Raw genomic sequence first — 20,517 nt, forward strand, 5'->3', positions numbered from 1 at the left:
CGTCCAGCCCCGGCTGGGGAGTGACGGACGCTGCAGGGCAGTCAGCTGTGCCTGCCGCGCCACGGTCCCCACTGTGAGGCCACCCGCCCACCTGTGCCCTGCTGGTCTGCTCCTCCGAGTGGGAAGGTGTCCACTCGCTTGTTCAGCCACTTACCAGCCAGACCCAGGCCGAGTCCCGGCCCGGGAGCCCCCAGCGTCTGGGGATGGGCTGGATGCAGAGCTAGCAGGGAGGGCCCCTGTGTGGAGTGACGAGGACCACGCTTGGCCAAGAGCCGCCTGGCAGGAGGAGGGACAGAGGGAGGCCAGGTGGCGGGAGGGCGAGGAATTTGGGGTTGCTTTGTGTGATAGAAAACTCGTGGAATGGGTTTTTATATATGAATTTCATTTGTTTCAAGTGGTAATGCTCGGCGTGGCTTAAAATTCAGAGTGAACTGAACCTTCTGTAGAGAAGAGGTACCGTCCGAACGCCCTCAGCACCTGTGCTGCTCCGACAGCGTCTTACACGGCAGACGCAGGTTGCCTTCGGGGTCTTGCTTCTCCTGACCCCGCTGTGCACCTGGCTCTCCCACGCGGCTTGTCCCCCACACAGGGGACACAGAGTCAGCGCACAGGGCTGCCGTGCTCCTTTTCACGGCGCGTGGCGCCCCAGCCCGCCTTCCGTGAGTCTGGGCTGTCTTCGGAGAAATCTGCAGAACTCTGGCAGGTTTTCTAAGCAGGGCGCGCGGGGCACGATTAGATTTGTCTTCTACTGGGTTCTGCGGTGGCTGGGCAGGCCAGCGCCCGGGGAGGGGAGGAGCGCAGAGGCTGGGACTCAGTGAAGAGATGTCACCTTTGGCAGGGCTGGAGGCCGTGGTGGCTGCGCCTGAGCTGGTCGTGGGGGATATGGCGGGGAGGGGTCCAGCAGGGGCCGGGGAGGCGCAGGCTGGTGGGGCCTGTGCAGCAAGGGGGAGGCTGCGGGGTGGGCCGGGGTGGGCTGGGCAGGCACCGGAGGGAGACCGGTCCTCTGGCCCCGCCTGAGGGCTCAGGGGCTGCAGGCAGGCTGGTCCGACCTGTTGATCCGCTGAGCTTCGGCTCTGCTGGGCTTGCTGACTAAGGGGTGGCCGTGAGGAGGAGCCACGGCTCCCAGGGCTCCAGCGAGCCTGCCCTCCGCCTCCCATCCTTTCCCTCCTTCCTGCCTTCCCTTCCTTTCCTCTCTACCAGTCGGCAGCCATGGACAGGTTCAGCATGGAGGAGCTGATTCAGCTGGGCCAAGGTAGGGCAGGGCTGGGCGGGGGCTGCAGGCCTTTGGGAGGGAGGGATCCAGGCCTCTCCCCTCCAGCCTGTGGCCGGGCCCTGGAGGGGCAGGACTCGAGACTCGGGACTCAGGGATGGGCACGGCTCCCTCTCAGAGGTGCCCGGGCGTGTGTGGTGTGGGATGGAGGCTCTGGGAGCTGCAGGCCGTGCCCCAGGTCCCTGGCGGGGGGCGGGGGGTGCTGCCCACCACCCTCGAGCGAGGGACACCCTTGCCTCTGGGAGTGGTTCTCCCCCGGCTGTTGACTCCTCTGAGGAGCCCAGTCCCAGCCTCCAGAGCTGGCTGCTGCAGGCCAGTTTCCTTCAGAAGTGAGTTTCTGAGGCACGGGGTTGATGGGCAGGAGGCTTGGGTGACCTGGCCCTCCACCCCTTCACCCCTCCGGTCCTCTTATCGTTGCCCCTGGCCTCCCCATGTGGACCAGGGGGCCTCTATCCCGGCGGCCAGAGGCCAAGTGTGGTTTGCCGTGCTTTGCTACAGGCTGACCACGCACTCCAGGCAGACCGCCGGGGCTGACATCACAGCCTTGTGTGACCGAGGGTGAGCCCCTCATCCTTTCTGTGCCTTGGTTTCCTCATCTGTACGATGCAGTAATACACGGGGCTTACTCCGTAGCTTTCTCTGAGGATTGGAATAGAATGGTGCTGGACACAGGGGAAGCGCTACAAAATGGGGTACCAACCCCAGTGCTCTGTCTGCTCGGGCCTGAGGGGTCCAGGCTGCTGGGAGGAGAGGGGAAGGACCGTGACCCCCACGTCCTGTTTCCTGAGCGCACTGAGGCCTGGGTCAGTCCAGGATGTCATGTGGGCCGGTACCTCGGCCCCAAGCGTTCTGCAGACCCGCTGCTGATGGGGTCTGGGTGGGGTCAGCGTAGACACTGGGACTGTCCTGGGGTGGGGAGGCACGGCCCGAGCTGGGGGGCGGGTGCTCACGTGGCCCAGCCCGATTTGACCTGAGATGTCACCTTGGGGAGGCCGTCCCGTCCCTCTGGGCCAGGTGTTGCGTCCTGTGATTTGTGCAGGGGGGTGGGGGGAGCCCTTGCCTGTGTGGCCTTTCCGAGTGCTCCCCCATTGCTGTCCCTACCCCACGAGGCCGGCAGGGCGGGGCTGTGCCCCATTCAAGGGGGACGTGAGCCCCCGAGGCCCACATGCCGCTGCTCGGCCTGTTCCAGGAGGCTTCTTATTATTAGAATCACCCGTGGGAGCCTGGGGGGAGCGTCGGGTGGTGGGGTGGTGCCGCCCAGTCAGCCTGGGCTCCAGCGAGGCTCTGGGCCCAGGTGCCCTCGCTCTGCACGTCATGTTCTAAGTCTGGACACATGACGGGCCTCGCTGGGCCTCCTTGGATATTTATATCCCCCGGGCCCCCTGCCCACCCCTCCCCTCCCCCACGGACACAGGCACTGCTGCTGTCAGCGGCACCACCGCCACTGCCGGGCTCACTGTTCCCTCCGAGGGGCCTGTGACCCTCCCCACACCCCGCACCCATTCCCAGTCGGACCCGTGGGCTCCCGCCACTGTCCCCAATGAAGATTGTGCCGGGTAGGTGGGGCAGCCTTCGAAAGCCTGGCTGGGGCCGCGGGTGGGAGGCTCTGTCCTTACCTCTGTGCACGGTCTGCTCTCCAGGCCGGCACCTGGGCCCCTCCCCCGCACCCTGTCTGTTGTCCTGTGGCGGGTAGGGGCGTGCGTCGGGGCTCTGGCCGCTTGTCTTTGAGGGTGGTTAGGTCAGGGGCCAGCCTGGGAGGCCAGCGAGGGCTGGGGTGCTGGCAGCTGTCACCAGAGGGTACCCTTGGAGGCAGAGTGGGGTGCTCGGGCACCACGGTCGCCCTCCTGGTGGGGGTGGGGGCAGGACTGTGCTGAGGCCGCCCAGGGCCCAGGCTGTGGGGGGGCTGCCGCTCGGCCTGGCTTCCCCGTAGGCCCCTCCTCCTGGCGGGTGTGGCCGAGGGTGGGCAGGGGTTAAGGCTCCCGCTAACCTTGAGCGTGACAGCGTGATAGCTGCGCTGGGACAGCTGAGCCGGCGCCGCCGTGGGAGGGTGGGGAGCGCGGAGCGGCCGGGAGGGGGGGAGAGGGGGGCTGGCGGGAGCACAGTTGGTGCGGCAGCAGCGGCAGCGGCAGCGGCAGCAGCGCCAGGGCCGGTCTCTGGGCGCCTGGCGGACGGTGGTAGGGCGGTCCTGCAGGGGGCGGTCCCTGGTCCCGGGCACCCCCCCGCCGTCCTCTCCGCTCGGGGAAGGGAGGGGGCTGCCCGGCCTCGAGCAGCCCTTCCGAAGGGCGATTCCGCCTGCTCTGCTCTCCAGAGCCATGGAGCCGTCGGGCAGTCTGTTCCCTTCCCTGGTGGTCGTGGGCCACGTTGTCACCCTGGCCGCTGTGTGGCACTGGCACAGGGGGCGCCGGCGGGCGCAGGATGAGCAAGGTAAGCCCGCTGGTGGCTACTGCCCGGGCTGCTGTCACCAGCCGCCACCCCGTCAGGAGGCTGAGGGCGGGGCGGGCAAGGGGCCGCCTCCCTCCCGCCCCTGCGTTTCCCTACGCCCTCCCCTTCCGTCCCGGGAGAAGCGGCTCTGGCACGTGCTCAGAAGCGGTGTTGCCCCCGCCTCCTACCCTGCTTCTCTGGGCAGGGCCGGGGCAATGTGGCTTCATCAGCCTGGAGCCCCCTGCTGGGAGGGGGGGCTCCGGACATGTGGGGAGTGGGTGGCAGGGGCAGTGCAGGAGCATCCAGTCCGGAAGGGAGGTCCCTCCCTAGCAGTCAGGGACAGGGTGAGCACAGGTGACTGTGCACAGAAACCAGCTGGCAGGTACAGGCCGGGTGTCCTGGGGCAGGTCTTGGGAGAGCTCCTGCCCAGGACTGAGGTGGGGATGGGCGTGGGCGGAGCCTCCCCGCCCCTGCGCAGAGGTGAGGCAGGGCCAGGGCCTAGGAACGCCTGGGACCAGCAGCCTGGCTGTGCTCTGCCCGCCCCCTGCTCCAGGTCACCCGCTCTGGGCTGTAGCCCTTGGCAGCAGCGGCGTGCAGCCCAGGAGGGTGGGGCTTCCACTCAAGCGAATGAGCTGGGGGGCGGGGGCATGGGGACTGGGGTTCTGGCCAGAGGGACTGCCTCACTGGGGACCTGCCGGTCCGCACTGGGCATAGCCTGGAGTGTGGAGGCTTGCCCTCAGTGGGGGTGGCCAGAGCTGGCCCCTGACAGGGATGCTGGGCCCGCTGGGCCCTAGGTCTGAGTCCGGATGGGCCTTCTAGGCATGGCTTTTGGGGGCTGGGGAGCAGCTGGTGACTCAGCTGCAGGGACGGTCAATAAAAGCGCTCGGGCCAGGACTTCTTTGCTGCGGGTTGGCCCTCCCTCCCTCAGCCTGCTGCTGTGCCTTGTCCCCACGTGGGGAAGGGGCTCCCCTTTGGCCGCTGTCCTAGCCTGCTCCCCGTCCCTGCTGCCCTTGGTGCCCCTCCTGCTCTGTTCCCGGCTGTCTCAGCCCCTGCTCCCCGCACTGCCCCCAGCCTCTCCCTCGAATCCTGCAGGGAGCGTCGTCCACGGGAGCGGTTATCTTAGGGAGTTCCCAGGCCTCTTTGTCTTCGAGGGCAGCCTCCCCCTGCCCCCAGTCCTCCAGGCCTAGCCGGGTAGCTGGGTCCTCTCCCTCCACGTAGGGGCGCGGCTTCCAGGCTCACATTGGGCGGGGCGCCCTCCGGGGGCAGGTTCTCGGCGTCTGGCCCGCCGCCGAGGCTGGGGAGGGTGTGGAGAGAAGAGCTGGCGGCCCCGGCCTCACGGGTGGGCTGGGAAGCAGACGCTGCACTGTCCTGTGTGCTGTCCCCAGGGCGCCCAAGCTCATGGCTGCGCCCGGCACACCGGGGGCGGGAGTCGCTCTTGCCACGCAGAAGGAGGTTGTGCTGGAACGGCCGTGCTGGCTGGATGGGGGCTGCGAGCAGGCCCGCAGGGGCTACCTCTACGGGCAGCTGTGCTGCGTAGGTGGGTGCATGCGGCTGGAGGGTGGTGGTGCAGGGGGGGTCACCTGCCTCTGTCTCCTTGTCATCTCCGCCGGGTGCTGCCCCGCCCAAGTGCAGCCCCACCCGCAGGCTCGGTTCCGGAAACACCTGGGGAGGAAGGCGGAGTGAGGTCCCCTCTGCCCCTTTGTTCCCTCTGGAGAAGGGGGAGGGGGAGGTGGGCGGGGCGGCTTGGGCCTGGGCCTCGGCTTCTGGGCACCAGGCAGTTGGCAGTCGGCCGCGTGAGGGGAGAGGGAGGAGCTGGGGGCGGGGCTGCAGGCCCTCGGCCTCCCGCCTCTCCTGGGCCGAGGTACCCTTCTCCGTCGGCAAGCTTCCTGTCCCAGGAGCGGCTCCACTAATCGTGGCGGGCTTCCAGCCTTAGTTTCCATATCTGTAGGAGGGGGCATCGATATTCTTCAGAGGGCATGGGCAGCTCTAGGGGATGCTGGGCTGGTGGACAGGACAGGGGTCAGGCAGATGTGCAGGCGCACCAGTGCTGGGGAATGTCCTGGGGAGGGCCGGCTGAGATGTGCTGCAGCCTGGCCTGTGGGGAGTCAGGCGGGGCAGGGCCGGCCTGGGAGGGGTTGTCTCTGGGTTTGAGGGCCCGAATAGGATGGACAGGGGAGGGAGCATCTACAGCTAGGAGCGAGGGGCTAGTAGGCAGGGCTGGAGGGAGGAGCTGTGGAGGGGGGAGAGGACGAGCTCTGAGACCCTAGGGGGAGCTCAGAGGCAAGAGGGCGTCCAGGGGGGCCGGGCGCTGGAGCCAGGCTTGGGAGGAGGAGGTGGAACCCCATCCCAGACGGTGAGACAGCATCCTTGGAGGCCCCTCGGTGGCAGAGAGAAATCTGGAGAAGGAGCTGGGGCTGGGGCCTGGGCTGGGGGCTCACCAAGTCCAGTGGGTCCTACTTGTCCTGGATTCCCTGCTCCAGCTCCTGGCTCATTCCCAGGGGCCTCGTGTGTGTGCCCCTCCCCAGAATGACACCCCTACCCCTGCAGGCAGAGACCTCACCTCCCTGTTACAGCTGGACTAGCCCCGAGCCTGCATACAGCAGGCGCTTGGTACAGGCTTTTTGAACTTCTGCTGGGATGAGCGGCTGCGTTTCTGCAGGATCCAAACCCGGGGAGGGGCAGTGGGTGTTAGACCTTCTCGGTGACCCTGTCCTGGGAGTGCTGGCCAGCGTGGGGTCAGATTTGGGACTCTGGAGCGCCTCTGGAGGGTGAAGAGCTGATGTCCGTGGGGCCTCTCCAGGCCCTGCACAGAGGCTGCGGGGTGTGTAGAGCAGATGCAGAGTCTGGGCTTGGGGCCTGAGGGGCCTCTCCGAGGTCGGGAGGGATGTGGCATTCGGCAGAGCCCCTAGGGCCGGGGGTGGGGTGTAAGCAGCTCCACCTGGCTGGGGCACCCCCTACCCCGTGGGGTTTGGGCGCCCTCCTGTGGCTACAGAAGGGCAAGCGGGGATGGGGTGGGGTGAGGTTTCCCTGGAGCAGAGGCCAGAGGCCGGAGGTGCTGTGGGCATGGGGGGGCAGCGCTGACGGCTGCATCACATCACATCTGACTGGAAAATTCTGTGATGGGGCGGTGCATTCTTTCCTGCGGTGGTCGGGCAGCCTGGGCAGTCCCCACGCTTCCAGGGGAAGCTGTGTGCGAGACCAGAGGGAGCAGGCCAGGCGGCACCCCGGTGCCCTTTGTCCTCCCACCTTCACAGCCCAAATAGCTGTTATCTGTGCGCCCCACCCGTCCTGCCCCCACTGCCCCCAGGTGCGGCTTCCTTTCCTGTGAGTCACCGTGCGGGGGAGGGGGGCCTCCCCATCCCTGACTCACTGGCTGCCGGCCCCGTGCTCCCCTCTGGCCCCAGACCTCCCCTCCCAACCGTGGGGCAGAGTTCCTGCGGCTCAGGGCTGGGCAGTCCTGCTGGGTGAGTCAGCGCTTGGCTATGTGCCCCCTCCCGCCCTGCTGTGTGCTCTGCCTTCGTATGGGGCACTGCTCCAGGACGTGCCTGGTGGGCAGCTCGGGGAGGGCCCGCCTGGCACTGGACCATAGTGGCCCTGAAGCCAGGGGCACAGTGGAGCCTGGCTCCCACCCCACAGAGGGCATGTAGGTCTATGAGAAGGGATGATTTAGGGGGGCTGCAAGGAAAGGATGGGCGCTTGCCCCCCCCAAGCCAGGTGTCACTCAGCTTGGGGGTCCCTCCTTAGAGCCCCTCCAGCAGGTAGTGTGGGCAGGCACAGGGGTAGCCCTGGGCTCGGCAGCTCTGAGCCGGTGCTTGCCCAAGAGGTGTGACCCGTGGGCTCCCTGGGCCCAGCGGCACTCAGGTACCCTCCCTGTGGGGGGACCCTCCTTCGGAGTGGCCATGAGGAAGGCGTGTGGTTCCCTGTGATTCCGGCGAGGTGCCAGGTCCCCTTGTACCCCCGGGTCCCGCCAGGGGCTGCAGCGGGCTGGGTGGGTGAGGAAACCCCTGGGTTTCCTGTTTCTGTCGGGCTGTGGGTGTGGCCATGGGGGAGGGGTCATCTTCCTCCTTCCCGCAGGGACACTCCCTCTCTGGGGGTTGTGCAGGGTGGGGTGGGGCTCCAGGGGCGGGGACAGCAGTTGGGGAGTACTGCGGGCCGGGCGTGGCCCCACCGACTGGGCTCTGAGCTGAGCTGAGCCACTGAGCGAGCACCTTCGGCCGCTGTGTGCTGCACACCAGAGCACAGCACCTGGGGACTGAGGGACCGAGCACCGAAGGGGTGGGCGCGGCATCATGTCTCAGAACTGGCTCCAAGTGCCCGAGCCCAAGGGCCTGGGTCACAAGAGAACCAGCTCGGAGGACAACCTCTACCTGGCTGTGCTCAGGGCTTCAGAGGGCAAGAAAGGTAGCGGGCACTCCTCGCTCGGCAGGGCAGGCGTGGGGCAGGAAGGGCCCAGTTCCTGCCGTGGGAAACGTGGCACTGGGTGGGGTGGGGCCCAGACTCTGAGGGTCTGAATTTGGGGGACAGACTGAGGCAGGTGGCTGGCGCCACGGGGAGCGTGCTGTGTCCTGGCCCAGGTGCAGAGCTGCCGGGGTCGGGGGGCCAGCCACCCGTGCCCAGCACAGAGAGGCCGGCAGTGGCCTGTGGGCCTCGGGTGTCGGGCAGTGTGTGGGGGGACAGCTCTCTGTGTGCCGGGAAAGGCCCACTGCCCCGTGGGGAGGAGAGCTTCACCCTTGCCGCATCCCTGCCCAGCCCAGGGCCCTGGGGGGCAGCCTGTGGGGGGAGGGGCAGGCCGGGACCTGTGTGCCGTGGCTCCAGACCCTCCCAGCTCCAGGGGGAGACAGTAAGGAGACCCAGCGGTGGGCACCGTGCCTGGCCCCTCCCCACCTGTCCAGGGCTCAAGAGGGCGGCGTCGGGCAGGGGCAGGGAGGCTGGGTTGCCTTGTGAGGCTGAGGCCCCCGTCAGGCGCCAGCCGCTGTTATCTGCGTGGTGGTCGCCTCCTGGGGGCTCGCAGGGCTCCTCCCAGGCCCCAGGTAACCTGGCCCTGTCTCTCCCAGATGAGCGGGACCGTGTGCAGAAGAAAACGTTCACCAAGTGGGTCAACAAGCACCTCATCAAGGTTGGTGGCATGCGCACACGTGGGTGTGTGCAGAAGCGCCCGCGTTGCGTGCGCGTGTCGCAGGGGCTGAGGAGACTGCGGGTGGGGGTGAAGGAGCGTGCCCCTGGCCCTCCAGCCCGAACAAGGGCCCGCACGCCTCCTGCCACCCAGCCGCTCGGGGCCATCCCTCTCTGCCCTGGGAACTCACCTCCCACCTCTGAAACCTGTCCTTTTCTGTCTGCTTCCTCCCCTCGCTCGCTCCTGCCTCCTGTCTCTGTCCCCCTCCTCCTTCTCTCCGTCTCTCCTGGTCTCTCTGTGTAGCACTGGAGGGCACAGGTAGGTGCCTCCTCGGGGGTGGGTGTCTTCTGTGGGCCCCTGCCTCATGCCCTCTGGGCCTGTTGGTGGTTCTGGGGACCTGCGGCCAGCCCAGTCCTCTGTCCCTGCAGGCACAGAGGCACATCAGTGACCTGTATGAAGACCTCCGTGATGGCCACAACCTCATCTCCCTCCTGGAGGTGCTCTCAGGGGACAGCCTGGTACGTGCGCCCAACCGCCCGCCCCCTCCGAGGCCCCGCCTGCGTTCCCTCCTGGGGTCTTTCCCCGTGCCCTCTCCGTGTCCAGCCTGGCCTCGCCCCCCACTGCGCCTCCTGGTCCGGAGTGTCGGGCCTGGCCCGGGAGCGGCCCGCGGCGCACAGCCCTGCTGCCCTCCGTGCTGGAGCCTTGACACCGTAACCTCACGCTCTGCTCTGCTTTGGTTTCTCTGCTGCTTGGACTCTGAACTTTGATCTCTGCCCTTTACCCTTTGCCCTGCTCTGGCCGGGCAGCCAAGAGAGCGGGACGTAATCAGGAGCTCGCGCCTGGTGAGTGGTTGTGCCCGCTGGCCACGGCGGCACGTGGGCTCCCTGAGACCAGGAGCCCAGCTCACCCAGGGCCGATGGCACTTGGGCTGGCAAACGGCCCTGCATCCAGCTGCCTGCCATCGTGCCTGCCGCACTGCCTGGGCCGGGGCTGCCACCACCCGGCAGGAGGACCCCTCCCCCAAAGCCACCGCCCTCCCCCCGTGGCTTCCTGGCTATTGTCTCCTCCCCTCCCCCTCCTTCCTTCCCGCAGCCTGGTCCCTGCTGGGCCTGGCCCCTGGGCCAGCGGCCCCCCCTTCCCAGCTGGGGCGGGTGGACCCGGGTCAGGGAAGGGCTGCTGCCCCGCTGGGGAAGACCCTCACGATAGATGCCTTGGGGGTTCTGAGGGCGGGCAGACGCCGCAGCCACAGGACGGGCTGTGACCGGGCTCTGGGGCCGCTGACCGGCCCTGCTTCCCCTCCCAGCCGCGGGAGAAGGGCAGGATGCGCTTCCACAAGCTGCAGAACGTGCAGATCGCCCTGGACTACCTCCGACACCGCCAGGTAATGCTGCCCACCTGGCCGCGGGCCCCAGCCCCCTTCTCCGCCCGCTCGGGGGCACGACTGAGGGCAGCTTGCTCGCAGGTGAAGCTGGTGAACATCAGGAACGATGACATTGCCGACGGCAACCCCAAGCTGACTCTCGGCCTGATCTGGACCATCATCCTGCACTTCCAGGTAGCATGGCCGCCCGCTGACTCTCTGCCACCCCCGGAGTCTCCAGCGGGGCTGGCCTGGCACCCGGCTAGGCGTGCGGCCTGGGAGCTGGGGCCCTCGGCATCCTGGCACTTGGAGCCTTCCCGCCAGCCCGTGCCGCTGCCCTGTGCTAGCTCCGTGGCCTCAAGGCCCAGGCCTCTCTCCAAGGCCTGCCTATCCCGTGCCTTCTGGCCCTGACTGGGCAGGGCCCGCAGAGCCTCCCTGCAGAGGAATGCATTCTCTACTCTTGGTGTGGCCTCCTGCCCCAGGGAAGGTTCTAGAGAAGCACCCCACTGCATGGGCTGACTCACCCACTGCCTGCCCGGCCCGCACAGGAAGCCACAAATCTGAGAGCTGGGCAGGCAGAGCCTGTCTGGCACAGCAGCTGAGTCACACAGGCGGGCAGGCCGACAGACAGATAACTAGGGCCAGGCAGGCGGGGGAGCAGACAGGCTGGCAGACCCAGGCCTGAAGGATTGGACGAGTGCAGGGCCCGGGCATTGCAGTGGCCGCGCATGCTCAGTCCCCGGGACATAACCCTGGCCTGCAGCCAGAGAGGCCCTGCCCCGCCCCCTGCCCCGCCCCCTGCCCCTCGTGACAGCCTTTTCTTGGCCTGGGACTTCTGGGTGAGCTCCATGCGCCCACCATCCACCAACTCTGATCCATGCCTGCCTTGCGGGGTGCGGGGTGTGCCCCAGGAGGAGGGAGCCCAGGGCACCCACCATGTGGCGACGGCAGGGGCCTTGCGGGGTGCGGGGTGTGCCCCAGGGGGAGGGAGCCCAGGGCACCCACCATGTGGCGACGGCAGGGGCCTTGCGGGGTGCGGGGTGTGCCCCAGGGGGAGGGAGCCCAGGGCACCCACCATGTGGCAACAGCAGGGGCCTTGCGGGGTGCGGGGTGTGCCCCAGGAGGAGGGAGCCCAGGGCATCCACCATGTGGCGAAAGCAGGGGCTGGGGGCCTGCCATTCCGTGGCAGCTGCTGCCTAGAGTGGCCTCAGCTTGTGACACTGAGGTGTGGCGGGTCCCTGCGGCCCCAGCCTGCCTCAGCTGGCCTGGCAGCTCCCGTGCACCCTGACCGGGCGCCGGGCAGGTCGGTGGCCGTGGCTGAGCTCCCGTCTCCTGCCCGCTGTGTGGGGCAGATCTCGGACATCCAGGTGAGCGGGCAGTCGGAGGACATGACAGCCAAGGAGAAGCTGCTGCTGTGGTCCCAGCGCATGATAGAGGGCTTCCAGGGCCTGCGCTGTGACAACTTCACCTCCAGCTGGCGAGATGGCCGCCTCTTCAACGCCATTATCCATCGGCACAAGTACGCGGCCCGGGGCAGGGAGGGCACTGTGGGTCGGGGGCATCCCTGCAGCCCCTCAGCTGGGCAACTTCAAACGAGTGGGGGCGAGGAGGCGTCTGCCGCCCACGGGGACCTGCCGCCCACAGGGACAGGCACCAGCGCCAGCCCGCCTCCCTGGGAGGGTGCAGGCGAGTAGGCCCAGCCTTACGCACGCCCTTCCCGCCTCCTCCTGGGACCTTCCTGAGGCCGTGCCGGCTTCGAGGCCAGAGGACAGCAGCCTGCTGGTTTTCAGAGCCATGAGCGCTGGCCCCACGTGGACACCCCAGAAGGGGCCTGTGTGGGGTCGGCCCTGCGGGGGGCCCAGGCTGACCGGCACCCCACCCTGTGCCTGTGCCCACTGTAGGCCCCTTGAGCTCCTGGGGCCAGGGCCCAATGTGTGCAGCACCTGCAGGTGGGCTACCTGGGTGGGTGGGACTGGACGCTAGTGGGGTGGGGGTGTTTTTCAGGATGAGCGTGTGCTGGGGGTTCTGTGTCTTTGGGGGCCTGAGGAGGGCATGTCTGTGCGCTGACCTGCCCGGTGGGCCTCGCTGCCCCTGTGTTCCCGCCTGCCTGCCCCACCCGCCCCTTTGCCCACAGGCCTACGCTCATCGACATGAACAAGGTGTATCGTCAGACCAACCTGGAGAACCTGGACCAGGCCTTCTCCGTGGCAGAGCGGGACCTGGGGGTGACAAGGCTCCTGGACCCTGAGGGTATGTGCCGCGGCCCCCGCCTCACTCTCTCCTCCCCTGCCGCTCGCTGAGGCCCCTCTGACCCTCCTCCCCCGCAGATGTGGACGTCCCTCAGCCCGACGAGAAGTCCATCATCACCTACGTCTCATCCTTGTACGATGCCATGCCCCGGGTGCCCGACGTGCAGGACGGGGTGAAGGCTAATGTGAGTGCCGGCCGGCAGGCCCGGGGCGGGCAGGGGATAGGCGGGCCCCTGACGGCCCGTCGCCCCCCTCCCCAGGAGCTGCAGCTGCGCTGGCAGGAGTACCGCGAGCTGGTGCTGCTGGTGCTGCAGTGGATCCGGGCACACACGGCTGGCTTCGAGGAGCGCCGCTTCCCCTCCAGCTTTGAAGAAATCGAGGTGGGTTTCTCTGCTTAGCCGGGGTCCTGTGCCCGCTGTGGAGCCCCAGGTTTGGCTGCTGACACCTCTTGTCCCCAGATCCTGTGGTGCCAGTTCTTGAAGTTTAAGGAGACGGAGCTTCCAGCCAAGGAGGCGGACAAGAACCGGTGCAAGGGCATCTACCAGTCCTTGGAGGTGAGGGGGGTCCTGGAGGGAGGGGAGCGGGGGGCATTCTGGAGGTGAGTGAAGCTGCCCGGGAGCCCGGGGCCTGTGGGGTCCCCTCCAGCAGGCTTGGCCCGGCCTTACCACAGAGCTGGGACCAGGGCTGTTTCAGGTCGGGTGGGCCGGGGGCCCGGGTGACCCCCAAGCCTCTGCTGGCCCAGGCCTGAGCTAGGCCCCTGCCCACAGGGGGCGGTGCAAGCAGGCCAGCTCAAGATGCCCCCCGGCTACCACCCGCTGGACGTGGAGAAGGAGTGGGGCAAGCTGCACGTGGCCATCCTGGAGCGGGAGAAGCAGCTCCGCAGCGAGTTTGAGAGGTGGGCGGGCGCTGGGGTTGACGGGGCAGCTGGGCGGCGGGTGGGGCCCTGCGGTGGCAGGGAAGCCACCCCGAGGGTGAGTCACTGCCTGGGGAGGAAATGCCCCCTCCCCGAGGCTGAGAAACCCACACTGAGCTGTGGGCCGCAGGCAGGCTGGTGGGCAGGCCGGGAGCAGGAGGGGAGCTGCGCTCTGCGGCGGGGAGCCTGGTGGCCAACGCCACTCACTGGGGGTCCCGTGGCTGCTCTGGGCCGCAGACTAGAGCGTCTTCAGCGTGTCGTGAGCAAACTGCAGATGGAGGCCGGGTTGTGTGAAGAGCAGCTGAACCAGGCCGACGCCCTGCTGCAGTCGGTGAGGGGCGGGCACGAGGGTGGGCCTGGGCGGGGAGGCTTGGGGGAGGGAGGCGGGCCCTGAGCGCTCCTCCCTCTGGGTGTGGAGCAGACTCTGACCGCTAGCTTCGGGCAGAGTTGGCTCCTGGGCACCAGGCCCGCCCTGAGCTGCTGCCCAGACCCGTGGGGCCCAGAGAGGCAGGACTGTGTGGGCCTGGACAGGGGCTCTCTTGGGGAGAACTTTCCAGGGGTGGGAGCTGGAGGACAAGACCACGAACCGTCCGGCTTCTGGGCCCTAGTGGAGGCCTTTGGACCCGGTCCTGGGTCCCCCAGAGAGGTGGGGGCTGCGGGTTTCGCCAGAAACATCAGAAGAATGTGCCGTGGTGGACGGGGAGGAAAGGGAAAGGATGGAGGTGCGCCTGGAGGCAGCGGGGGAGCCCCATGCAGGCAGGCGGGCGGCGGGGTGTCCAGGCTGTGAGTCAGGGCGACCACCTTGCAGGATGTCCGGCTGCTGGCCTCAGGCAAGGCCCCGCAGCGGGCGGGCGAGCTGGAGCGGGACCTGGACAAGGCGGATAGCATGATCCGGACGCTGTTCAACGACGTGCAGACTCTCAAGGATGGGCGGCACCCGCAGGGCGAGCAGATGTACCGCAGGTAGGCCAGGCCCCCGCCCACCCCCAGGGCCTGGGGAGGGCACCCCGCTTCCGCTGACCCCTCCTGACCCCTGCCCCGCCCACAGGGTGTACCGCCTGCATGAGCGTCTGGTGGCCGTCCGCACCGAGTACAACCTGCGTCTGCGGAGCACGCCGAGGCACCCCGAGCTCGAGGACTCCACCCTGCGCTACCTGCAGGACCTCCTGGCCTGGGTGGAGGAGAACCAGCGCCGGCTGGACAGCGCTGAGTGGGGCGTGGACCTGCCCAGCGTGGAGGCGCAGCTGGGCAGCCACCGAGGCCTGCACCAGTCGGTCGAGGAGTTCCGGACCAAGATCGAGCGGGCGCGCACTGACGAGGTGAGTGGGGGCCGGGCGGTGGGCGCGGGCCAGGTCCTGGCCGCCGCAGGCCTCACCCCTCCTCACCTCCCACAGGGCCAGCTCTCCCCGGCCACCCGGGGCGCCTACCGAGACTGCCTGGGTCGGCTGGACCTGCAGTACACCAGGCTGCTCGTGAGTGGCGGCCGGCTGGGAGCCGCGGTGGGGGGGTGGGAGGGGGCGGGGGGGTGGGAGGGGGGCGCGGGGCTGACACACTCCCCGCCTGCCTGCTCACAGAGCTCCTCCAAGGCCCGCCTCCGGTCCCTGGAGAGCCTGCATGGCTTTGTGGCCGCCGCCACCAAGGAGCTGATGTGGCTGAGTGACAGGGAGGAGGAGGAGGTGGGCTTCGACTGGAGCGACCGCAACACCAACATGGCTGCCAAGAAGGAGGGCTACTCGGTGAGGCAGGTGGCCAGCCTCCGGGCCCTCCCCTCCCACGACTGCTCTCCCCAGTGCGGGTCCGGCTCCAGACCCCGGGTGGTGCTTGGCGGGAGATGGGTGGACCCCGACGCGGCCCTGGCACCACCCCTGAGAGCCCTTGCCTCCATGTTAGGCCCTGATGCACGAACTAGAGCTGAAGGAAAAGAAAATCAAAGAGATCCAGGGCACCGGCGACCGCCTGCTTCGGGAAGACCACCCTGCCCGGCCCACGGTGGAGGTGGGGTGGGGATGCGGGGACCCCCCCCGGGCCCCCCTGGTGTGGTGGGGCAGGGCTGGGGGGATCCCCCCGGGCCTCTGTGCGGGGCAGGGCCCGACGGGGCCACGTGCTGTGCTGCAGTCCTTCCAGGCGGCCCTGCAGACCCAGTGGAGCTGGATGCTACAGCTGTGCTGTTGTATCGAGGCGCACCTAAAGGACAACACCGCCTACTTCCAGGTGAGAACTGGGCTCCCCAACCCCCGGCTCTGCTGCAGTGACCTCGAGGAGCCCCTCCCCGTGTCCGTGCGGACGTGGATAATCGACCCCGCGCACTGCCCCACGGACCTCGCGTCAGAATCCTCCCCGGTTGTTGGGCCCAGCCCCTCCGGCCCGTGCTGGGGCAGCTTTGGCCGGGGGCTCTCGGCTGTTGGCCTAGCGTTACCCATTTCTGCCGCCGCAGTTCTTCTCGGACGTGCGGGAGGCTGAGGAGCAGCTGCGGAAACTGCAGGAGACGCTGCGCAGGAAGTATACCTGTGACCGTTCTATCACTGTCACTCGGCTCGAGGACCTGCTGCAGGACGCCCAGGTGAGCCGACCACCCAGGCCCCCGCCGAGCCCAGGGCCGTGCAGCCCGGCAAGAGACAGACGCTGAGGCCCGGCCTCTTGGCCTGTGGGGCTGGAGGGGCACAGGCGGCGGCAGGCATCGAGGTGGCAGGGTCCAGGGCCAGGGGGGCACAGGGAGAGGCTGGCCCGGTGTCTGGGCTGCATCGATGCTCTGGGACGGTCCCTCTGGAGGCGGAGCGTGGTGACTAGAGGTGCCAGCAGGGGTCAGGAGGCACGATAGGGGCTGGAGGTCAGCACAGTGGGGGGGGGGTATGGGTGAACCGAGAGCTTAGCGGCAGGGTCCTGGCCTGGGGGCAGGTGGCTGGCCAGAGCTGGTACGAGCCTCCCCCACCCACACAGCCCCTGAAGGGAGTAGAGGCCTGAGTCAGCTGCGCTGTTGCCAGCCACGTCACCACGGGCAGGTCCATCAGCATCTCGGGCCTGACAGTCTGGGGCAGGCGCAGTCGGGAGGGCTGAGGAGGACACAGAGGCAGCTGAGTGTGCTGCTCAGGTGCCCTGGGGCAGGGAGTGATGGAGGAGAGAGGAAGCTGGCAGGCCCTGCCGCCTGGAGCTCCTGTGGTCAGGAGTGGGGGTCAGCGAAGCCTGGGGTCCAGGAGGCCCCCTCAGTGGCAGCATCGGCCCAGGAGGGGGCGGGAGAGGTGCAGGCAGCTTCCGCGTGGACCCTGACCTGCAGCCTTGGGTGGTCCTCCATCCCTCGGAGTGGCTGGATGGGAGGAGGTGGGCGACCTTCCACGGCAGGACAGGGGAGGGCAGAGGGGAGAGGACGCTGTGGGGCCCTCCCCTGAAGGACGCCACATGTGACGGGGGCTGGGGAAGCCCTTCGGCCCTAACTGGGAAGGAAGGAGGGTCGGTGGGACCGGGCTCCTGTCCTGGCTGAGTGCCGAGCCCCACAGCATTCTGGGGGCAGTTGGAAGGGCGTGGGGTCTCAGGGCGTTGCGGGGGCCCAGGGGTGCTCCTGCATTTCCCGGGGTGGGCGCGTGGGCCCTCACAGACCCCCGTCTGGGCGCCCGGCGTCTGGCGCCGGGTGGTGGTCTCTGAGCTGCCCCTCCTCTGCAGGACGAGGAGGAACAGCTAAACGAGTGCAGGGGGCGCCTCTCGGGCCTGGCCAAGCGGGCCAAGGCCATCGTGCAGCTAAAGCCTCGTAGCCCAGCGCACCCCGCGCGCGGCCGTGTGCCGCTGCTGGCCGCGTGCGACTACAGGCAGGCGGAGGTGAGGGCTTGGCCGGGCAGGGTGGGCCGGGCAGGGCGGGCCGGGCAGGGCGGGCACGCTGCGACGCTCGGGCTGCTTCAGGTGACCGTGCACAAGGGCGACGAGTGCCAGATGGTAGGCCCTGCGCAGCCATTCTACTGGAAGGTGCTCAGCAGCTCCGGCAGCGAGGCCGCCGTGCCCTCCGTGTGCTTTCTTGTGCCCCCGCCCAACCAGGAGGCCCAGGAGGCCATCGCCAGGTGCGTGGTCCTGGGTACGCAGCTGGAGAGGGTGGTGTCGGGCGGGTCCCCGGACGCCCCTGACTGTGCCCCTGACCTGGCAGGCTGGAGGCCCAGCACCAGGCCTTGGTTGCGTTGTGGCACCAGCTGCACACGGAAATGAAGAGCCTTCTGGCGTGGCAGAGCCTCAGCCGCGACATGCAGCTCATCCGCTCCTGGTCCCTGGTCACGGTACGACCGCCCCGCTGGGCACTGTGGGTGGTGCCGGGCGGCAGGGGTCTTCCTGCGGCCGTGCTCAGCCCTCGTGCCATCTGCAGTTCCGCGCGCTGAAACCAGAGGAGCAGCGCCAGGCCCTGCGCAGCCTGGAGCTGCACTACCAGGCCTTCCTGCGGGACAGCCAGGACGCTGGTGGCTTCGGGCCTGAGGACCGGCTGCAGGCTGAGCGCGAGTACGGCTCCTGCAGCCGCCACTACCAGCAGCTGCTGCAGAGCCTGGAGCAGGGTAGGCGGGTGCCGCCGGGGTGGGGGGTGGGGTGTGGCGGCGGAGGGCGTGGCTGGGGCAGCCTGTGAGCTGGACATGTCCGCAGGCGAGCAGGAGTCGTCCCTCTGTCAGCGCTGCATCTCAGAGCTCAAGGACATCCGGCTGCAGCTGGAGGCCTGCGAGACGCGCACCGTGCACCGCCTGCGGCTGCCGCTGGACAAGGAGCCCGCGCGGGAGTGCGCTCAGCGCATCACCGAGCAGCAGGCAGGCCCCGTCCACACCCCCCCACCCCACCCCCACCCCGTGCTGCACCCCACCCCGGCCTTGCACACGTGCTGTGTGCTGGGCGTGTGGGCTCAGCTCGCCTCCTGCTCCGTCTCTCGTAGAAAGCACAGGCTGAGGTGGAGGGGCTGGGCAAGGGGGTTGCCCGGCTCTCTGCCGAGGCCGAGAAGGTTCTGGCCCTGCCCGAGCTGTCACCCGCTGCCCCCACTCTGCGTTCAGAGCTGGAGCTGACCCTGGGCAAGTTGGAGCAGGTCCGCAGCCTGTCCGCCATTTACCTGGAGAAGTGAGTGCACCTGACGGCGGCCGGGGGGCTGTGACCGAAGGGGCGTCTTGGGGAGTATATGGACTGGCAGGGCAACGGTGCCAACGAGGTGGGGTCTGCTGGGGGGTCTGGCCACGGGATGGCCGGTGTGGACCAGGGTGGGGGTCGCAGAGGTGGCCGGAGGGGTTCAGTCCTGGTGTGCCTTGCAGGCAGGGCTTCCTGATGACTGGATGTGGGGTGAGAGGGCTTGAGGGGCTATTAGAGGAGGACTTAGGGCCCCCCACCCGCGGGAGGGTCACTGGTGTGGAAGGTGTGTGGGCTGCACCCCAGCCCCGCTCTGAGCCCTGCTCTCCCACAGGCTCAAGACCATCAGCCTGGTGATCCGCAGCACGCAGGGGGCCGAGGAGGTGCTCAGGGCCCACGAGCAGCAGCTCAAGGAGGCCCAGGCCGTGCCCGCCACCCTCCCAGAGCTCGAGGCCACCAAGGCTGCGCTGAAGGTACCGCCACAGGCCCGCGCCCTGCCGTGAGGGCCCAGAGACGCCGGGGCCAGCGGCAGGGGCCTCGGGCTGAAACGGCACCCTTTTCTCTGACCCAACAGAAGCTTCGGGCCCAGGCGGAGGCGCAGCAGCCTGTGTTCGATGCCCTGCGGGACGAGCTGCGGGGGGCGCAGGAGGTGGGCGAGCGGCTGCAACAGCGACACGGCGAGCGGGACGTGGAGGTGGAGCGCTGGCGTGAGCGGGTCGCCCTGCTTCTGGAGCGCTGGCAGGCCGTGCTGGCCCAGACCGATGTGCGGCAGCGCGAGCTCGAGCAGCTGGGCCGCCAGCTGCGTTACTACCGCGAGAGCGCGGACCCGCTGGGCGCCTGGCTGCAGGACGCCAAGCAGAGGCAGGAGCAGATCCAGGCCATGCCACTGGCCGACAGCCAGGCCGTGCGAGAGCAGCTGCGGCAGGAGAAGGTAGGTGGGCCCCGGCCGGGCCAGTGGGAGCCGGGCGGGGGCGTGGTGCGCCCTCTGGCTGCTGACCACCCTGCTCTCCCAGGCACTGCTGGAAGATATCGAGCGCCACGGGGAGAAGGTGGAGGAGTGCCAGAGGTTCGCGAAGCAGTACATCAATGCCATCAAGGTGAGGCCTTGATGAGGCAGCCTCGTGTCCCAGGGGAGACGTGCAGGTGGTGGGCCTGGGACCTCAAGGGGGCCCCCCAGGCCAGGCCGTGCTGGGCAAAGCCTGTGGGCAGGTTCAGGGGCAGGGTGGGGAGGGCAGAGCTGGCGGCCAACCAGCGTGTCCCTGCAGGACTATGAGCTTCAGCTGGTCACGTACAAGGCACAGCTGGAGCCGGTGGCCTCACCAGCCAAGAAGCCCAAGGTCCAGTCGGGGGCCGAGAGCGTCATCCAGGAGGTGAGGCTGAGGGGCAGGGCTGGTGGGTGGGCTGAGCCTGAGTCAGCAGGGGCAGGGCTGACTCTGGGTGCCTCCTCCCTCCCGCCCCCCAGTACGTGGACCTGCGTACCCGCTACAGTGAGCTGAGCACGCTCACAAGCCAGTACATCAAGTTCATCGGTGAGACTCTGCGGCGTATGGAGGAGGAGGAGGTATGACCCGCCGGGGTGGGAAGGCCATCCTGCTGCCCACCTTGCCCCAGATGTGGCCCCTAGGAGCCCGCCTGAGCTCTCCCCACGCCCTCCCCCCCAGCTCCCCGCAGCACGGCCTGTCCCCAGGCTCGCCTGACCTGCGGCCCAGCCCACCTTGGCCCGACGCCGCACTGCCCTCCCTGTGGCGGCTGCTGTGGCGGCTGGCATCTTCTCTTTCTCTTCTGTGTTGGCGCTTGCCCCCACCAGGCGTCCCACCGGCTCTCGTGTGTGTGCCTCCTCGGGACTCTGCATCGGGCTCTTTGCTTGGCCACTTGCTCTGCAAGAACCTTGGGCTGTTGGGTCATGGGGGCTGGGGAGGGGTGCCCCGAGGTGCTTGGGTGAGGAAGGGTACCTTCCCCGTCTTGTTCCTCCTGCCTCCTGGGTGACTCCTCCGTCTGGCCTACCTGCAGCTTCCTCTCTGCTCAGAACCGCAGGCTATCGAGTCCCCCTTCCGAACTGGCTCAGATCTGCGCTGATGTCCCACGCTGGCCACCCTGCCCCGCCGGGTCAGGGAGAGGGGC

General features: G+C 68.6%; 1 protein-coding gene across 19 annotated transcripts in view; it reads left to right on the forward strand.

The window, feature by feature from the left end:
* LOC137210597 (plectin) overlaps nucleotides 1-20,517 on the forward strand; it is a 57,653-nt gene that overhangs the window by 25,841 nt on the left and 11,295 nt on the right. For 5 of the 19 annotated variants that reach the window (XM_067712612.1, XM_067712613.1, XM_067712621.1 and 2 more), the window contains 30 exons: nucleotides 8,746-8,807; nucleotides 9,108-9,122; nucleotides 9,233-9,322; nucleotides 10,108-10,185; nucleotides 10,267-10,359; nucleotides 11,517-11,683; nucleotides 12,299-12,414; nucleotides 12,492-12,598; nucleotides 12,674-12,793; nucleotides 12,872-12,967; nucleotides 13,181-13,308; nucleotides 13,564-13,657; nucleotides 14,135-14,289; nucleotides 14,375-14,645; nucleotides 14,721-14,798; nucleotides 14,901-15,062; nucleotides 15,217-15,321; nucleotides 15,442-15,537; nucleotides 15,761-15,886; nucleotides 16,981-17,133; nucleotides 17,215-17,369; nucleotides 17,453-17,579; nucleotides 17,666-17,849; nucleotides 17,935-18,092; nucleotides 18,215-18,393; nucleotides 18,731-18,869; nucleotides 18,971-19,327; nucleotides 19,410-19,493; nucleotides 19,662-19,766; nucleotides 19,859-19,957. In XM_067712612.1, the coding sequence (XP_067568713.1) occupies nucleotides 8,746-8,807; nucleotides 9,108-9,122; nucleotides 9,233-9,322; nucleotides 10,108-10,185; nucleotides 10,267-10,359; nucleotides 11,517-11,683; nucleotides 12,299-12,414; nucleotides 12,492-12,598; nucleotides 12,674-12,793; nucleotides 12,872-12,967; nucleotides 13,181-13,308; nucleotides 13,564-13,657; nucleotides 14,135-14,289; nucleotides 14,375-14,645; nucleotides 14,721-14,798; nucleotides 14,901-15,062; nucleotides 15,217-15,321; nucleotides 15,442-15,537; nucleotides 15,761-15,886; nucleotides 16,981-17,133; nucleotides 17,215-17,369; nucleotides 17,453-17,579; nucleotides 17,666-17,849; nucleotides 17,935-18,092; nucleotides 18,215-18,393; nucleotides 18,731-18,869; nucleotides 18,971-19,327; nucleotides 19,410-19,493; nucleotides 19,662-19,766; nucleotides 19,859-19,957 (3,899 nt within the window). Of the gene's footprint in view, nucleotides 1-1,032; nucleotides 1,253-2,676; nucleotides 2,827-3,481; nucleotides 3,695-4,988; nucleotides 5,229-7,835; nucleotides 8,093-8,745; nucleotides 8,808-9,107; nucleotides 9,123-9,232; nucleotides 9,323-10,107; nucleotides 10,186-10,266; nucleotides 10,360-11,516; nucleotides 11,684-12,298; nucleotides 12,415-12,491; nucleotides 12,599-12,673; nucleotides 12,794-12,871; nucleotides 12,968-13,180; nucleotides 13,309-13,563; nucleotides 13,658-14,134; nucleotides 14,290-14,374; nucleotides 14,646-14,720; nucleotides 14,799-14,900; nucleotides 15,063-15,216; nucleotides 15,322-15,441; nucleotides 15,538-15,760; nucleotides 15,887-16,980; nucleotides 17,134-17,214; nucleotides 17,370-17,452; nucleotides 17,580-17,665; nucleotides 17,850-17,934; nucleotides 18,093-18,214; nucleotides 18,394-18,730; nucleotides 18,870-18,970; nucleotides 19,328-19,409; nucleotides 19,494-19,661; nucleotides 19,767-19,858; nucleotides 19,958-20,517 lie in introns of those variants that run through there. The other 14 variants (XM_067712614.1, XM_067712629.1, XM_067712622.1 and 11 more) reach the window with 10 other exon arrangements.

This window comes from Pseudorca crassidens, chromosome 17, assembly GCF_039906515.1.
Source record: "Pseudorca crassidens isolate mPseCra1 chromosome 17, mPseCra1.hap1, whole genome shotgun sequence".
Lineage (NCBI taxonomy): Eukaryota > Metazoa > Chordata > Mammalia > Artiodactyla > Delphinidae > Pseudorca > Pseudorca crassidens.